Source organism: Trachurus trachurus (assembly GCF_905171665.1).
Source record: "Trachurus trachurus genome assembly, chromosome: 9".
Classification (NCBI taxonomy): Eukaryota; Metazoa; Chordata; class Actinopteri; order Carangiformes; family Carangidae; genus Trachurus; species Trachurus trachurus.
Genome location: NC_139895.1, coordinates 23,464,998 through 23,483,185, shown reverse-complemented (window position 1 = coordinate 23,483,185; position 18,188 = coordinate 23,464,998). Strand labels below are relative to the sequence as shown.

At 44.0% G+C, this 18,188-nt stretch overlaps 2 protein-coding genes across 3 annotated transcripts; both read left to right on the top strand.

Moving 5' to 3' along the window:
- The first annotated feature begins 304 nt into the window (after positions 1-304).
- tent2 (terminal nucleotidyltransferase 2) lies at positions 305-6,102 on the top strand. The gene is made up of 15 exons (XM_083979898.1): positions 305-389; positions 722-882; positions 1,140-1,250; positions 1,352-1,604; positions 1,722-1,836; positions 1,931-2,019; positions 2,123-2,180; positions 2,453-2,519; positions 2,618-2,694; positions 2,839-2,967; positions 3,068-3,111; positions 3,558-3,694; positions 4,521-4,612; positions 4,733-4,812; positions 4,934-6,102. The coding sequence occupies exons 2-15, from the start codon at positions 758-760 to the stop codon at positions 5,018-5,020; spliced, it is 1,464 nt and encodes a 487-aa protein (XP_083836024.1). The 5' UTR covers positions 305-389; positions 722-757; the 3' UTR covers positions 5,021-6,102.
- An 838-nt stretch (positions 6,103-6,940) lies between these two features.
- On the top strand, positions 6,941-17,778 carry cmya5 (cardiomyopathy associated 5). 2 transcript variants are annotated; one of them, XM_083978450.1, is made up of 14 exons: positions 6,941-7,232; positions 8,146-8,791; positions 8,944-11,856; positions 13,707-13,802; positions 13,897-14,115; positions 14,233-14,255; positions 14,506-14,630; positions 14,744-14,878; positions 15,355-15,501; positions 15,698-15,839; positions 16,028-16,161; positions 16,232-16,349; positions 16,432-16,608; positions 16,704-17,778. In XM_083978450.1, exons 1-14 carry the CDS (start codon positions 7,117-7,119, stop codon positions 16,954-16,956), a joined length of 5,244 nt encoding a protein of 1,747 aa, XP_083834576.1. In that variant the 5' UTR covers positions 6,941-7,116; the 3' UTR covers positions 16,957-17,778. The 2 variants fall into 2 exon arrangements, 1 of the variants encoding a protein (XP_083834576.1); XR_014595601.1 differs by lacking the exons at positions 16,432-16,608; positions 16,704-17,778 and having other exon boundaries at positions 15,698-15,912; positions 16,232-16,352.
- Positions 17,779-18,188: the final 410 nt, after the last annotated feature.

Genomic DNA, 18,188 nt, shown 5'->3' with positions numbered 1-18,188 from the left:
TCACCCCAGAACTCACAGAGACAATGGATAGACAACATGGCAGAGGCCATGGTCATTTTACTGTCAAGTGGGCTTATCTGATTCAAAGATATTCAAATTAATATCATTTGAATATTCAAAATTACCTCAACCAAATGTTTAATACAGTCACACACTCATAACACAAAATCATGACGTAACCTACTCGCTTTTTTCTAAAAGTTTCATTTCACTGCCCAGTATTTCTATCCCCTTTTGTTTTAGTCATTGTTTTAGGTGAATTATCCCTTTAAGGAGCGCGTGGATACGTCGCCTTTAAATCGCGTTCCATTACGTCATGGAACCAATGCGGAAGTGCATGCGCAGGAAATTAGCCTCCTCAGTTTTGTTTACATGTGACATGAAATTTGGTAAGTGTTACAGTGTATGGATGGTGTTTTTGAGCACGCGCTTTGAACATCTCGTGACACACCTTCAAATATACACTCCTTATTCAGAAAAGCGTTCAATATTTGGGCTAACGTCTCTTGAATTAGCCAGCTAGGTGCTGCTCACCGCCTGCTAACTGTGCTAACCCGCTACACAGTCAGTTCACAGGTGAGTTTCAGGTTCCTCTGAAACTTTTCGTGGATGTTCCCGTCACTCGGGGATGAAATAGTTCGAGCTAACACTGGTACCATTGTTCTTTTGTTCAGTGCTGATCCACCGGGGTGTTAATGCCGCTTGCTTGTTTTCTGTTTAGCGGAGTTGATGCTGGAGCTCCGTGAAGACCCGCACCATGTTCCCCCGCAGCTCTGCCCCGAGGGGCCGGTTACAGCCAGCCCACAGTAACGGCCTGTACCCCTCACCCCCGGTGTCACGGCGGTACGATTACAGCCATCCAAGCCCGGCAGGTGTCAACAAGTGAGTCTGACATAGACCAAACTCTGTCCGTGTGCTGCACCTGAGCAGCGTCAGTAAAGTACAGCAGTAAATGTTAAACGGACGTTGAGATGCTTGACGCCAGACTGTCCACCTGTGAAGACTGTGGTGCTGTCTCTCTCTCTCTCTGTCTTCATTGCTGTTTCGTGTAAGAGGTATGGGCAGTGATTGAAGTCAGTAGATACAGGCCAGAGAGTTTTATTCACCTGTCCTCCTGTCTGGTGTTATGTGTTTTCTAGCTCCTATGTTCCTGGACCTGAGAGGTTTCCTCAATATGAATGGAAACCCAGACCACTGACTTCTCCACCCATCCGCTCTCCCCACCCTCCAGCTATGATCAATGGGCGCAAGTATGTCATTTTCACATTCATACGCTGCTGTATAGTCATTCTTTTTCTCTAACCTCACTTCAATATTAAGCCTGTTTGCCCTGTAACACCTCTTCTCACAGGAGGCAGAATGATGACTACAACCAACATGTGTTGAAGCGCCAACGCCTCGACTCCTCTCCCCACCCACAACTTGGCCCCCCTTTAATTCGGGTCCCTCCTCTTCCTCGTCGTCCTGAGCACGTGGTTGCTGGGTCCTCAAGAGCTTCCTTCCCTGGTTATGATCTCCCTTATCCCGTCGTGAACTCCCATCCCCGCCCTCAGGTGTTTGCCCCAGAAAGCTCCAAAAGCCTGCAGGACTACGCCAAGGACAAGGTACATTAAAGTAGCCTTTACATAACATAACATACACACTTTTCAGTGCGTGTGTGTCTGTGTATACGTGCAGGAATACTTTGGTTTAGTTAGTGCTCGATTCATTTATGCCCTCAGCTGAGCAATCAGATGGTGGAGCTGTTTGAGGCGTGCCAGCAGCAATCTTCCGATCTGGCCCGGAAGGAGATGTGCCGAGCCCGGCTGCAGCAGGACATAGTGCGTGTCTATGCAGGTAGGTGTGTGTGTGTGTGTGTGGGACTGTGTCTGGTCACAATAATCTCTGATTTTCTGTTGTGATTCTTACTCACAAAGTGTATTTCACACAGTTGCACGCCTTTACTTAACTGGATCCTCTATGAATGGACTGGGCTGCCGGAGCAGTGACGCTGACCTGTGTCTGGTCCTCAGGGGAAATGTACGTATCTCACACTCTCTGCATTGAATGTGTATGTATGAGGTGTGCAGCAACTTCCTCATGAACACCTGCACTTTTGTTTTCTTTTTTTCTTTTGTTTCAGAAAAGACCCGATCCTATTTATGTGCTTTCTGCCCTCCAAAGGTTGTTTAAAACACTCTGTGAGTAATTAAAATGATTTTTGCATGTATACAATCATTGGGATGAATAGTGAATTCTTTTGTTTATTTTTCTACATCAAGTTTGAGCATGAGTAAAAACACTTTTTCTACTTTTGATGTTGTTTAGTTTTGCCTCCTTTTCCCCCCTGTTTTTATGTTCCCCACAGATTCCACTAGGTGGAGCTTTTTACCAAGTGCAAAAGGACTTTCAAGTTCATGATAAAGGAAACTGAAACTAGCATGAATCTTATGATGTTTGTTTTGATTTCTAGCGTACGTAGAGAAGACTCAGCTGATCAGAGCCAAAGTGCCGATCCTCAGGTTCAGAGAGAAAGGCAGGTAGGAGCAAAATGATTGAAGCATGCGTCTACTAACAGCATCACCACATTTAGAAATAAGTCCTAATGTGACTCTTGTGCTACTTCATCCTTCTTCAGTGATCTGGAGTTTGATCTGAATGTCAACAACACAGTGGGCATCAGAAACACATTCCTTCTGAGGAGTTACGCTTATGGTGGGAAAACTAATGTTTTGATTTCTGTGGCAGTAACGTTTTCTAATTTAATGTTTCTCTTAAAACCTTTTCACTCCGTTTCTTGAAAAAATGGGCAAAGACATTGCTCATTTTGACATGATATCTCTTTGTTTGCTCTCTCAGCTGATCTCAGGATAAGACCCATGATCCTCGTCGTCAAGAAGTGGGCACGGCACAATCAAATCAATGACGCCAGCAAAGGAACATTAAGCAGCTACACACTGGTGCTGCTGGTTCTGCACTACCTCCAGAGTCAGTACACACACACACACACACACACTGATAAAGTCCTTTGTGCCTTTTGTCTTATAGTGAATCTCATTGTGTATGTGATGGGACATTTTCTTCACAGCTCTTAATGAACCTGTCCTTCCATCGCTTCAGAGGGATTATCCAGTGAGTGTCTTCATTGCTTTTGGAGTCATGTAGAAAACCCTTTTTTAATTCAGTGATTTTATTTCATTGATTTTTTTTTTTTTTTACTTCTTGTTTTGGGCAATTACAGAAAGTGCAGCTAGAAACTTTTTTGTGAATAGTTAAAGTTGTCAAATCAAGTCAAATGTTTAATTTGTCATGTAGTATGTACCAGGCAAAATGACTGGAAATACAAGGAGTAGAACGCTTGCAGGTTTACACCTTTTATTGTGTGTTTTTGTAAAAACAAGTTTGCCTTAATCACAAATATAATTAAAAATAATCTTTTTTTAATAAACAAAATGTGTTATGGATTCTAAATGCTAATACGGAAGGAAGAAATGGAAGAAATTAGCATCCACATTTAAAATGATAGTAAATATTGTGACTCGGTGTTGATGGTTTGTTTTTGCGCCTTGACTTTTCAGGAGTGTTTTAATCCCACCATGGAAATTGACCTGGTTCCAGATGGACCAAAACACATCCCCCCCTACATCTCAAGAAACCAGTCGTCTCTGGGAGAGCTGCTTCTGGGCCTTCTCAAATACTATGCCACAAGCTTCAGGTACCTCCCAAGGACACCACATTACTGAGTCTAGTGTTTCAGATGCATCCGCGGTTCTTTCGCCTGCTCGTTTACTTGCTCCCATTCCACATCTCGCGCTCCTTTTGCCAACTTCTTCTCCCTTTCCAGTTCCCCTCATCTCTCCTTTTCCTTTCTCTGTCCTGCATCCTCTTCTCTGGTTTCATGTTTCTGGGTGAGGGACAGGGGCAGGTGGGACCTTTGGCCTTACACTGCACTAACATGACATACCATGGTCTCTGTGTTTGCAGTATATGTGTTTGAGTGTCATGCCACAGTTTCAAGGTTGAACTAAAGCTCACAACGCAAAACATGAACTGATCTTTGAATTTCACTGTATTTCATTTAGCTTTTATTTAAAATCCCTTTTGTGATGAAACAAAAGTAAGATTTACATGTGATCAACACATTCCTTCCTTTCTAACAACTTGCTGAGGTCAATCATGTCAATAAACTTTAGTTGAACTTGCAAAGACTGAAATCCATCAAAGAATTTAGTTGCATGAGAAATGAAGCTCCAACATTTAAAATGTGAGAATGTCAAACACTGACAAAAGGCAAAGTTGCAGAGTTAACATATTGTCATTAGAAATGAGTTTATGAAACTTTCTGTATACAATAATATCACGACTTCTGCTGAATGAGCTGCGACTTGATATTTTCTTATCTCGGTGTCTGTTTTTATACTGCACTGAATTAAACCAAAACCCACAGATGCCTGGAAGCAAAGGTTCAGAGTTTCTTGGTTTGCGAAGTCTGTCCTTATTTTGTCTTGATTTTCTAAACATTTCCCACCTCTGTCTCACAGGTGGGAGAAGCAGGTGATCTCTGTTCGAGAGGCCAGAGCTTTACCCAAGACCAATTCTCAAGAGTGGAGAAACAAATACATATGTGTGGAAGGTAAACAACATCTCAGTGGACAGAACATGCTGCAGCCACCACTTGGCAAAGAAGTGGGGCATGTCCTCAGTAAAGTTATTTAAAATACTCAGGGAGCGATAACGATTCTTTGTGTTTCAGAGCCGTTTGAAAGGAATAACGTCGCCAGGGCAGTCCACGAGAAGCTCAAGTTCGATGCCATTAAAGCTCAGTTTGTTGAGGTACACGCCGAGTCCCGATAACTGTGCTCCATTCATATTTTCTTTCATCCCATAAGCCGCTGTGGGCCAGCTATGAGTTATTCATAATCCTCCTGCTTCTCATCTCTCTGTGTCTGCGCAGTCATGGCGGATACTGCAGCAGAGGAAGGACCTGAACTCGATCCTCCCAGTCAGAGCCATCATTAATAACGAGTCGTCGAGGAGATAAGGGGTTCGTCTAATTAGAAGAGCTGACTGGAGTCTTCTACCTCAAGAACAGCCCTGTGCCCAGACATGATGAAAGAACCTTTGGGATGCGCTGAGAGAGGAGCCCTGTGCCGCCCGCACCCCTCTCAGCCACAGAGTATCTGGGACTCTGAAAGTTCAGGCTGCCTGCGTATCGGTCACATACTTGTGTGTTTCCCCCCCGTGGCAGCGCCTACTCAATAATCTGCACTATCGGTTGCTTTGCTGCCTTTGCCAAATTTGTGTCATGTAATATTCCTGTCAGTACAAAGTGGATGAAAACATACAATATTTCTGGAGTGAAGCCAGATGTCATCAAAGCTCGTCACTTAACATCAGTAACGGAAAGGTGCTGCACGAAAGGTGGTATAAAAAAAAGTGTTGGTGGAGATGCTTGTTGCTGCTTCACCTCCCTGTTTTATAATGCACATGGTGTGGAGGAGGAGTTCATCAACAAAGTACGAGCAGACACAAATAAATACCTGCAACCTGCACATAACTGAAGCTACTTAGGTTTGAAAGACCAGTCTCAGCCATGTTTCTCTCCTCTGATCCTTTAGTGTTTGTTACATCCACATTGTTAGCGCCTTACTGCACAGTCATTGAAACATGCCACACATATGTACAATATTGCGTGTCAGGACCAACTTGGAACATTAAAGCCTTTTTTCTATTTTTATAGTTCAGTAGTGAAGCTGCAGTTGGCTCACACCCTATAGATGATTGTTTTCTACTGCTACGTTTAAGGCCCTGTCTTCTTTCATCGTCTCCATATTTACATTTTTGAGCTGATCGGAAAACGCAGATTTTTAATAACACATGTTGAAGTCTGTGTTTGAGGTCGTCACTAGAGGGACTCCCTTTCATGATGTGATGTATTTTTCTTTTCTTCACTTGATAACAAATGTGTAGTTCAGCTCTGTACTTGGGATTTATTTGGACAAAACCTGCTGACATGTTAGTCACTCATCTTCAGTTCACTTAAGTTATTTGCAGAATTCACACTTATGAGTGTGACTGTTCTTTATCTTTTGGGTTATAGTTTTCCTTGGCTGCTTTTGTACATTTGTACATTACTGACTTTTAAATGATTATTTAAAAAAAAAAAAATTAAATCTCTAAAGATGTACATTTGTTTCACGTTGTATTTTCGAGCTCCATGAGAAGCCCTCTCATTTCTAGCCTGTGCTAATAGACGTTTTGTAATCACATTAAATTGAACTGTTATAGTAGTATAGTATAAGTACTTTTTTTTTATACAAACAGGTGTGATATTCTTTCAGCAGGAAACAAATCCCCATAGATCTGTTGCTAGTCAGGTTGGTTTCCTCAGTTAATTGCACTTTTTCCTTTTATAACCACAAGCTCTGATGTCATTCAGGACATTACGTGTGTCTGTGATTCACAGGCCTTGAAAACAGATTATAAAACCAGTGCATCTTTTGTTCAAATGTTGTCAGTGGACTCCTCTGGCAGCCGGTGTGCGTATTGGTTTTTGTCTGTGGCTTGACGCCTTATTACAACTAGTTTTATGACTTCTGTGCAGTACGGGCACTGCGAGGGATAGATAACCTACAATATGTGTGTCTGTGGATCTGTTTAGTGTTGCCACCGGCAGCAGGGGGGCTATAGGGGGGGGTACTGTTTCAGCACACGGCCTATATTTAACTCGGCAAAGGGGATTTTGATCTTAAAGTCACAGAGCTGTGAAACACTGTTGCACCCCAAGAGCAATATAATGGGTGTTTTTTTCTTTTACACCAGGAACAATCATTTATAAGATGTCGACACCCTAACTTTGTCTTAGAGTTAGATGTCAGTGTGCCTAACGCAACAGCCACTGAAACATATCCCCTCTCGCTGCTTTGCCCCCTCTCTATCTCCTCTCCCTTCTTTTCATTCCCCTCTCAGTCTATTTCTGTCCCTCGCTGAGTCAGATGGACTGCTCCCAACTTAGAATGACACAAACAGGCAGACAAGCTCTTCCGAATTGAGAGTGGCTGAAAAAATCAAGAGGACTCTTAAAGAAAAACAAAATCTGGTGCCACGAAGAGGGAAGAACTGAAGGATTACAGCAAGATGGAGGGATGTGAGAGTCTGGACTCGGAGATGACAGAGCTGCTGGAGTTTCAGTGTGACGCCTCAGAGGCCATCAGCCAGGATGATGAAGACGAGGTGGAGGAACTGCAAAACAGGTGCTTTACTCTCTTGTCTGGATCATACAGTATATACACTCAATAATGTCAGCTATGGATCATGTAGTGTTTGTGTAGATTGATGTCTTTGCTGCCGGGATTTTTTTTTTTAAAGGAGTTGGTGAGAAACTGTTTGTGGTCTTCTTAGTTCAAATATATTTGTGTATAGAGAAAGAGAAGAGAATCTGTGCCATATTGCTAACTGGAAAGTACCTATGATTTACAAAAACAGTTCCCCATTCATGTCATTTAAAACATTATACGATCGCCTGTTCCTCAGCTCATACAAGGATTGTCAGCATGACACTGGATATCTATTCTAATATATGATATTATTTACCATCCCATATTTTACATCTCATTTATCATGTTTCATTTTGGGTGCTTTAGCCGTCCTTGCCATGTCATAAATAGTAGAAGATACTGATATGTTGGATGTATCCGAGAAGGCCAGGCATCTCCTCTCTAAAATTACATGAATGACGCTTTGGGACGTCACCTTGCTGTAACCCTGCAGCCACTGAGCTGTATTCATAGCAGGAGGGACGGCCCTGGGTGCATTCGATCATTATTTTTTTCAGCTCATCGCTCACATTGGAAGCCTTGCACCTTGCACCTGCTCTAATGCCGATGAGATCAACACTTCTCAAGGAATCATCTTGAGAACAGCTCAGTGCGTGGTGCCGTGTTTTCAGCTTAGATTTTCTCATTTGGCTTGGTGATGCAAAATGTAAAGTTTGGCAGATGTTCTTCAGATGTGATTTGATTCATTGGTTTGTCCTCTGCTTCCATTTCAACATGTTGTGCCAAAAGAATCTCCTCTTGCAGCTAGACGGTTTAGTCATGCCTTTCCCCTCTGGGTGAACAAACTCTTCTCCTTCAACTAACTCTACTCCATTCCTACCTCTTTCAGTCTGCGAGAGGTTGTCCAGGACCCGTCGATAAAGCCCAAACTCCAGTGCCTGATGGTGGATCCATCGTTCTCCATGGTAACAGTTCAGAGCGAGGACAGTGGAATTGTTTGGGAGACGGCCTCGAGCCGCTGCTCTACTCCCTGGGCCTCCGACACGAGCTCTGTCTCTGAAGCCTACAGCATGGAGGGCTCAGGAGGTGCAGGAAAGATCACCATCGTCTTTGACGAAGACAAAGTGGTTCGTAGGAGGACAAGGTCTGGTGGAAGGAGCAGCAGGCTGGGAGACAGGCTGAGTCGGCCTGGCAGCTCAAGATCGGCTTCAGCTCTGGGAGTGGAGAGACCGGAGATGATGGAGGTTTCTCTCCCAAATGTGAAACAGGAGAAAACCGAATCAGAGCCAAGTCTGGAGGAAATCAAAAACAAAGATCAGCAGCTGTTTAGTTTGATATCAGAGGGTTATGAGATTCTCAACATCAGAGTCCCCTCTAAACTTCCCACTGTGGACGAGGAAGAGAGCACAGAGCTGCAGGACAACTTGTCTTATCTGGACCAGACTCCAAATATCAAGTCCCGAAACCACCATGACTGGACACAGCAACAGAATCATGACCTGCCAGAGGAGGCGGGGACACAGGATCACCAAGAGGTATACAGTATATCTGACTGATTTGAATGATGAGATCTACCATGAGTTCAGATAATAATAAATCTATTCATTAATTTGTATAAACACTAACCTGCCTGTTTATTTTTGGATTTAAACATTACAACATACGTATTGATTTGCTCTTTCCACAGTCTTCAAAGCAAGAATCTTCTCAGCCACCAGAACCCGGACAGACATCGTCTCAGAAAGAGAGCACCGGTGACTTTGACTACTTTGAGAAATTCACCCTTTTGGATGAGGCAGTCCCAGGAGAACAAGCTCCAGAGCGGCAGGAGGAAGCAGAACGGCCTGTGGTGAAACCACAGGTGGAGGAGCACAAACCTGCTAAGGACACAGCCATAGACAGCCTTGCTGCATCAGAAGAGTCTTTTGTCTTTGTTACAGATGTGGAGATAGTTGGGGAACATCTGGATCAGGTCTTCTACGGAGGAGGGACGCCTGATGATGCACTGCAGAGGAGAGATGATGATGATGAGGAAGAGCTTGAAGCCAGGAGGAGACGAGAGAGCCAGAGATCAGGCAAAGAAAATGGATCAGTTCTGTTTGGGAGTGAAGAGACCGTTCTTACACCCATCTATATCTCCTCCGGACCCCCGAAGATCATTGACCCCATCCTGCTGGAGGAGCCCACCGCCATGTCGTTCATGTACTCTGACCTTTACGAGGATGCTGTGGGTGAGAGGAAGAGGAGCGACGAGGAACAGTCAGAGGCAGAGAGCGTGACATCTGAGAAGTCTTATAAGAGATGTCTGTCAGATGCAGAGGAGGAGGAGGAGGGCTACCTCGAGAAGTTTACTTTGAAGGATGAAACTCCCACCATGGAGGTTCAAGAAGAATCAGAGCCGGACGAGGATGAGGGGAGGATGATGTGGTCACAGAGTAGGTTTGAAATGACGGGATGTCTAAGAAGAGTGGTCAAAGAAGAAAACGAGGAGAAGACGAAGACAGAGGAACCAAAGACACAGGACATCAGTGTTGGAGACACAAGTGAAAATCTGCAATCAGCTTCGTTTGAAGAGAAAAGAGAAATAGTAACAGAGACAGAAAAGGTGAAGCAGGAAATGAAGCTTTCCTTAGTACCTGAAGAGCAGGTTGTCAAAGGGGCCCCAGAAGAAACAGTTCAGGAGTCTAATTGGGCAGAGGCTCAGGAGATAAAACAGGACGTGAAAGGAGACGAGACTGAGCCTCCTAAGAGGAGCACTGATGAGCCACTTCCTGGAATTCAAGAGGAGGATAAAAAGGTAGAGAAAACAGAGAGTGTCTGCGAAGGGAATCATTGTCTGGCACAAAACGTGGCAGAAAAAGCCTCTGAAGTCCTTGTAAAGGCTACAGAGGACATCGTGGTGAAAGGGCCTCCCAGCAGTGAGGTGCCGAAGATGGACATTAAATCAGAAATCCAAACAGAAAGCACCGAGAGGAGTTTGTCTGAGGAACCAGCCCCCGACTCTAAGATGGTGGCTGCTGAGGAGAAAGTAGAAACTGCGGCCAAACCAGAGGTCCGAGTTGAAGTCAACGAAGCAGAGACCGTGAGACTGGAAACGTTCACCCCGACTGAACCTCCAGGTGAAACAGAGACACCAGCTGAAATAGTATCACAATGTGAGGAAAACCAAGCAGCAGATGCGGTTCCTGAAGGTGTCTCACCTGTCGAGGTCATCACCGACCAGGACTATGCAGTACATGCAGTAGTGGAGGTCACTGAAAAGGCTGTGAACGAAAAAGAGATTCAAACCCAGGTCCAGATTGATCTCCAGGAGGTAAAAAGTGCTGAAGTGACAACAGCAGCCGCAGAAGAAGGAAACAAACATGAAGCAGTGACAAGTGAAGCTGCAGCTGAGAGCCAGTTGCCTGAATTAATTGCTGAAACTGCTCAGGAGCCGGAGATTAAAACTGAAATTTCAAGTGAAGTAGCTGAACCTATGATGCCAGAGGACGTCAAGACAGATTCAAACAAGGAACATTGTGAAATCCCTGAATCCCTGCAGCATCAACAAGAGGAGCCGGTGCCTGATGGTGAACCAGACATAACAATGGCGGCGGCTGAAGTCAAAGCTAAAACACCCACAGAGGATGCTAGGAGTGTTGTCCAGGATGTGGTGGATGTTGGCGATGAGTTAATCCTCCTTGTTCCCAAGGGACAAGCAATAGAGATGGACATTGATATTGGTCGGACCCCAAGTGAAACTCTCCCTGAACCTGACAGCACATTTGAACATCTCATAGCACCCGAAGACGCACCAGCACCAGTGGAAGTACAGAAGACGGAGCCACAAGAACCGGAAGTTGCTGTAAAGCTAGAAGAACTACCCAGTAATGACTTAGACAAGGAGTACGTAACTCCTGCACCTGTGGAGGAGGTCATCACAGAGGAGAGGAAGATGGAGGAGGACTTAGAAGAAGATGAGGGTGTATTTTCCCCTTTGAGGAGCTTTACTCCCAGGGAGGATTTATCTGGGCTGCAGAGGGAGGACATGCCGTCACAAGAAGCAGATGCAGGACAAAAGATGGACATGCACAAGATGGAAGATGTCCCAGAAGAAATCATTGTTAAAGAGGATGTAGTTCCAGATGTTGGTCTGCAGAGGGAGGACGTAGTTCCAGATGTTGGTCTGCAGAGGGAGGATGTAGGACAAAAGACAGAGCGAGATGAGGTGATGGCAGAGGCTCCAGATGTGCCCGGTGATGACTTTGATTATGAGATGATATCTAAACAGGATGCAGAAGAGATGCCTGAAGCTGAAACACAGAGAGATGCAGTGGAATCAAAACCTGAGTCTGTTCAGGACAGAGAAGAGAGGGTGGACAAGGAGCTGGAGATGGAGGTGGAAGCGTCTGATCTGTCCCCAGAAGAAGAGCTCATCGAGGATGAGTATGAGATCATTGATGCGGAGGAGGAGAATCAGGCCCGGCTGGCTGCCGAGCTGCAGGGGATGGACTGGTTCTGTCTCACCTGTGGAAGTCTGCTGTCAGAGGATGACTATGTGTCTGGAGAGCATCACAGCCACGCGGTGACCGATGTGGACAAAGCCTATGAGGAAATCAAGGTAGCGTACAAAACGCACGTACTGTAACATTTGTTTTATGGGGACGCACACATCATCAGTGTTTCTCATGATCAGTGTCACAGAGAGCTTAGTCTGTTCACAACAGGCAAACATTAGAAACACTTTCACTATGGGAAATGTAGGATACTGTGTTTTTGGAGATTTAGCATCACAAGGAACTCGACTTTCTTGGCCCAACATCATAAAAATTCAAAAATGTCATTTCATAAGTGGAATAAAGTAGGATATTAACTACACATATAGGAGAAACAGGGGAACCCTTAAGAAGTTGTAACATTAGCACACTGATAATTGACTGTCTTTATAACTTATTTATTATCATTAGGTATTAACATGTAGAAAATTAGTAATTGTAACAAGGCATATTGTATAATATTGAATGAACTTAATGTAATGTACTTAATTGCAATAGATAGATAGATAGATAGATAGATAGATAGATAGATAGATAGATAGATAGATAGATAGATAGATAGATAGATAGATAGATAGATAGATAGATAGATAGATAGATAGATAGATAGATAGATAGGAGATTATATCACAGTGTCTCAGGTCAGACATGTTTTTCTCCATGTCCTGTTTGTGGCCTCAGAGAGATCACAGTGTCCCAGATGTTTGATCGTTTTAGCCAGCTGCTGTCGAAACTGCACAGGAGCCGTTTGGCTGACCTGTGGCATATTGTATCAGCTACACTTTACCAGTATTATGACAACACCAAGTTACGATCATCGCACACTTTCCTGGCTTTTGCGTGCGTCATCATATAATAAACATGCTCTAAATTAGTTGGCTGTAACTTTTCCATGCATGCTGGCAGGTCTCATGCTCTCAGGCTGCTGGCAGGCTGCAGCCAAGCACATTGAACTGTTGTGATGTAATGCTCTACTTTGATCGCTGGAAAGGTCCAGTGTGTCATCATCAAGTGGTGACTGAGTTGATCTGTCCACACACACTGTTCTCCCTGTGCTGTCCCTCTGGGTCGTCTCCTTTTTTGAAGTCTCCATTAACATTACAACACCCTCTAGCAATCTAAAAAAAATAAGATGTTTGTTTTTATTTGCCCGTAGTTTTCCAAATGTCAGTTTTCTAATGTGCAAAGACTTGCATCATAAAAAGAAACTATAGAAAGCCCCTCACTCTGCTACAAGATGCTGCAATTCACCAGGAGAGACAATATTCAGTGTTCTGCTGATTTGATCATTTGAGTGTAAAAGTAAAGTATCTGGCAACTAAATCAAAGTCAAACTAGAACAAATTGAGAATGCTCAAATATCTTTTCCAGATATTTGCACCAGGTCTAGTCCGTGTGTCATGTGTTTACGTGAAGCACTGACAGCTGGACTGTAAATAAGACAAAGATCAAAGCTATAATACAAGTCTGACTTCAGCTCCAAGAAGTGCAGTGTATTCAAATTCTCCCCAGAGCGGAAAATCGATCCGGACAAGCTCACCAAAACAACTCTGCAAACCTGTATCCAGTCCAGTTCTCTCTGCTAGAACGTACAATGCACACACCTACACTGTGAGCACACACTCACACCTGTTTTGCTGCTCGTCTTGGAGAGGCAGTCGGCTTCAGGAGGAGCTGTGAACAGATCTGTGACCACCTGCAATATCCTGTAGCTCCTGTAACCAACATCTCAGAAGTTACTAAGAAGTAATGCGTGTCATCAGTCTCAATAACAACAGCAGAAACTGGGACTGGGAATTGAATCTCATTTCAGAGAAACATGACGTTTGGTTCGTGGTGAATCTAATCTAATCTTGCTGTCAGAGCATGTAAATGTGATGATTAACACACATTAACAAGTGTTTGTATGTAACAGGAGAAGCTGAGCGACTGGATCTCAGAGCTTCAGGGGAGGTCAGAGAACATCGAGGACTTGGTGTCTGAAGTGGAGCTGGCCTACAACTCTGTAGAGGTAAAGCATGCTCATTTCCACATGGTTACACAGTCAATTCATTTCACATTAGCATCAATTGAATGTCATTGAATGTCATTCCCTTCTCAACCAGGACCAGTGTGTGGAGAACGAGGCGGCAATGCAGGAGCAGAATGAGGAGATGATGGCTCTGGTGATGGAGCAGTACAACAACATGTCCATCAACATGGAGGAGGACAAGAAATCCAAGCTGGAGCAGCTATACGACCAGATTGTCTCCTTCCAGGAGAGCATTGACACAGCCAAGGCCACTCTAGACACCACGGCCAGAGAGGAAGAGACTGAGGCTCGGGTGAGTCCTTAAGCTGTTAAGACTGATTGATCAGCAGTATCATGTTTGGCCATGATAGGTGATCAGGGTTTGTCTCAAATTTCTGATCAATCCCTCTTCACTCTGCTCCTCTACTAGTCACCTGAAGACATTCATGCAAGGTAATGTGCTTTTAGTGAATGGAGTGTGATCTGGGGTGGTTTTCTAACATCGGGCCTATGTAATACTTTATTACTAGACTGTGTTAACCAGTTCAGCATGATGCTCGACCTGCAGAGCTCTAACCCTCGGAGTGATCCAGTTCGCCGATTTTCTTGAACGCTGTCCATACCACGCTTAAGCTTTAGAAAAGAACTGGTCAGTGACCTGTGGTTGACCTGAAGCTAAATGTTGTGGTTATTATGTGTTTAGTCTCAAGGCAGCTCTGGACTCAGCCATGTCACTGGAGCTGGGTCCCAAGGGACTGCTGGTGTTCGAGGACTACGCCAAAGGCAACACGTCCAGCTCACAGCTCACACAGCGCAAGGGAATCCCAGGTAGGCCTGATAAGAACGTATGTTTACAGAACTGTACGTACTATAGTGTCATGCGCGTTGGCATTTGTAGTAGTTATGAAGTTCATATTGTGTATTTCCTGGTTGTCCCTCAGTGCCTCAGAGGCCCACGCTGCAGCCCCAGGAGCCAGGCACAGCCACCAGCACCAGTGTCACTGTTTACTGGAAGGTCAATCCTGGAGATATAATAGACTGTTTCCAGGTCTACTGCATGGAGGATCCACAAGGAGGTAAATGTGCCCAGGATACTGTTTAAAATGGAAAATGATATACCAGCCATAAAAATGTTTAAGCCAGTGCAAGTTTATTTACACAGCACCATTCAGACACAAGGCAAAGTACTTTACAGAGGCATGGGAATACATTAAAAACACAGCAAAAATAGCAAAAATAGCATTTCAAAACAGTAAAAACAGTCAGAATCAGGTCAGAATCAATACTGAAGATATTTTGAAAGTGTATCTGTAGAGCTGAAGGACATTCAAATGCACAGATTTTAATGACTTCAGCAAATCTCAGGTTTTCAGGAAGGTTGTTCCCCAGGTGGAGAGAAACTAAAAGCCGCTTCACCTTTTCTTGGTTCTGATTCTGTGAGAACTGAATAATGACCTGACGAGTCTGGATGCTTCATGTTGTACAAATAGCTCAGAGATGAGTCTTTCAGTTACAGGCAAGCACTGCATATCTCTATTGTTGTGGTCCACAGCTGTGTCAGAAGAGTACCGTGTGACCGTGAAGGAGAGTTACTGTGTCTTGGAGGAGCTGGAGCCTGACAAGACATACAAGGTGTGGGTGATGGCTGTCAACTACACCGGCTGCTCTCTGCCCAGCGAGAGGCTCGCCTTCACAACCGGTCAGTCCACACACTGGAGAAAACAACTGTGTCTAATAAAACTGAAAGCATCACTTTAAACTTGCCTTGTCAGGGGAATTCAGGTGGATTTAAATATTCAGTGTTCAAGGGGGATTTCTGTTGGATTGTGATGCATCTACATTGATCTAGGGAGCAGCACATTTTTGTCTTAGATGCCTCGTTCTCTTCCTGGCAGCTCCATCTGTGCCTGTGATTGACACACAGCGCTGCACCGTCATGTGGGACGCTGCCACGCTGAGGTGGAAACAACAGACTCCTGGACAGAGTTACACCTTGGAGTACTGCCGACAATATGAACTGGAGGGAGAGGGGCTCAGGTGGGTCTCAAACACCTTGCTGAACAGACCTGGATCATTTAGATCAGTCAGAATGATTGATTTCACCTGACAGGTATAATGAATGAACAGGGGAAAAAATGCAGTTATTGGCTCTGAAAAGCTTTTGTTATTAATGAAATTTCTAACCCTGAACAAAGGTTTAATAATGTGTGTTTGCATACTCTTAGATCCATCTCGGGTATCAGTAGCTGTGAGCAGAGGGTTCTCCTGCAGCCCAATGAGAATTACCTGTTTTACATCAAAGCTGTGAATGAGGCAGGAGCCAGTGAACAGAGCGAGGCTGCACTTATTTCCACAAAAGGTAAAAAAAACAAACACACACACACCTTTTGCTGTTGTTATTGTTTGTATAATCTTTTCACCCTTTCCAGGAACGAGGTTCCACCTGCTGGGAGCCTCGGCTCACCCCGCTCTGGAGCTGTCCCAGGACCGGACCACCCTGCACTATTCCCAGGACACATATGAAAACACACCACTCACAGAAAAACAGTGAGTTTAACACAAACACCTTCTACCTTAGGAAATATGTGTCAGGAATATGTGTCAGGCAGAGTTTGTGTGTGTTTTCAAGGTGTCCTTCTATCCTGGGGGAGTTGCTGCCAGCACGAGGGCACTACTACTGGGAGACGGTCGTGTCAGGAAGTACGGCTTACAGACTTGGCGTGGCCTACAGCACAGCCAACAGAGGCGGCTCGCTGGGGGAAAACAGCCTGTCGTGGTGTTTGCAGTGTGTTCCTACACCAACAGGGTATGTGTACATCTCCATTTATCTTCCAAGATACTTTCCATCATTGTCTCTAAAGTCTAAAAACTTCCACCTGTGGTCTCCCTGTCTTTTCCCAGGTGCAGGTATCAGTTGCTGCACAATGATCTCCAGTCCAGTGTGTTTGTGATGGAGATGCCTGAGCGAGTAGGTACTCTCCTGGATTACCAGCTCGGTCGTCTCTCTTTCTACAACGCCCAGAGCGGTCAGTTGTTAGGTTCCTTCAGCCAGCGCTTCACCCAGCCGTGTCACCCAGCTCTGGCCCTGGAGATGCCGGGCAGCCTGGAGATCAGCATGGTGCTGGAGGTACCGGAGTTCACCAAGGACAGCTAGCTCTGCTACCTGCTTCACACATTGGACAGTTTACAGTTCATGTTGGACATTTGACAATTTGAATTATCTTACTTTATAATAATTGACATGACCACCATTGTTTTACAGAGAGGAGTGCAGATACATTAATATAGGACATTAAGACATGGCCTTCTAATATCTAGAATAAAACCATAAGATGCAATTGGATCCCATTTGTTGACAGAGATTTGTGTGTTTTTGATATAAAGAGACTTAATCAGTGTTGAGTTCAATTTAAAAACAAATTTCCCAGATCAAACATCTGTTGTTTTTGGCAAAATATCTTGTAAATATAAAAAAAACAGCTGTGGTGCAATTGAACTGAAAAGCAATTGAATTGAAAAAGGAGTGCCTTGAAATGATTTTTCCAGGTGAGCATCTTGTATCTTTGTTGTGGATCATTTTGTAATTTTTAAAAGGTAAACTATGCAGATGTACTGTTTTGTAAATGGTCTGTGATTTACTCATTTTCACTTCTCCCGTTCCTCTAAGCCTTTACTGATAGATAATGTGACAGCAACACATTAGAGTCAAATACGCATAGTATCGACTGTTCGAGTCTAGTACCTCCCCAAAGTTTAGACAGTGAGTTTATAATTCAAAAATATACTGTAGCACTTTTTGAACTGTATTTCATATTGTGAATAGGTTTATTTTGTGTAAATAACCTTTGTAAACAGAAGCGATCACTTCTCTATTTTGTTATGTACAACTGATGGCAAATGCAGATCAACTGTTTGTCTTTCACCTGTCATGTAAACTGATTTTCTCGTTCAAGCTGAATGAACATGATTATTTTTTTTCAATTTTCACAACTGGACTGATTATTTTTGACTCTATTCTCTAATAACCTTCAGTCATCACCACTAGAGGGCGTCAGGACTCCATTAGTGCTGACATTGAAAAAAATGGATTTTCTGTCTTCAGAAATATGTTTTGTTTGTTTTTCTCTAGGGATAAAATTGCAGGGCGGCAGGTGGCAAACCTGCAGGTCAACAATAGAGATTTTAAATCACCTGAACTGACACACATGATACTCTCAGCTCTAAAGATTAGATGCAGTGTCAAATAAAGTAAATGAATTTAAACTTTTAAAAGATTCTATTGCCGCTCACCTGCTATCACCCTGTGCACTGTGGCACTGCAATGTAATATGATGAACGTTATAGCCGACCGAGACATTAAAACTTTAAAACGCAAAATTAAGTGAG

Excerpts from the sequence above, each read along its gene's own strand:
- tent2 (XM_083979898.1), top strand. The coding sequence starts at position 758 with ATGTTCCCCCGCAGCTCTGCCCCGAGGGGCCGGTTACAGCCAGCCCAC. Across the intron at positions 2,968-3,067 it reads GGTTCTGCACTACCTCCAGA|CTCTTAATGAACCTGTCCTT; the intron begins GTCAGTACACAC and ends TTTTCTTCACAG. Across the intron at positions 4,613-4,732 it reads CAAATACATATGTGTGGAAG|AGCCGTTTGAAAGGAATAAC; the intron begins GTAAACAACATC and ends TTTGTGTTTCAG.
- cmya5 (XM_083978450.1), top strand. The coding sequence starts at position 7,117 with ATGGAGGGATGTGAGAGTCTGGACTCGGAGATGACAGAGCTGCTGGAG. Across the intron at positions 11,857-13,706 it reads AAGCCTATGAGGAAATCAAG|GAGAAGCTGAGCGACTGGAT; the intron begins GTAGCGTACAAA and ends TGTATGTAACAG. Across the intron at positions 16,162-16,231 it reads TGCACTTATTTCCACAAAAG|GAACGAGGTTCCACCTGCTG; the intron begins GTAAAAAAAACA and ends CACCCTTTCCAG.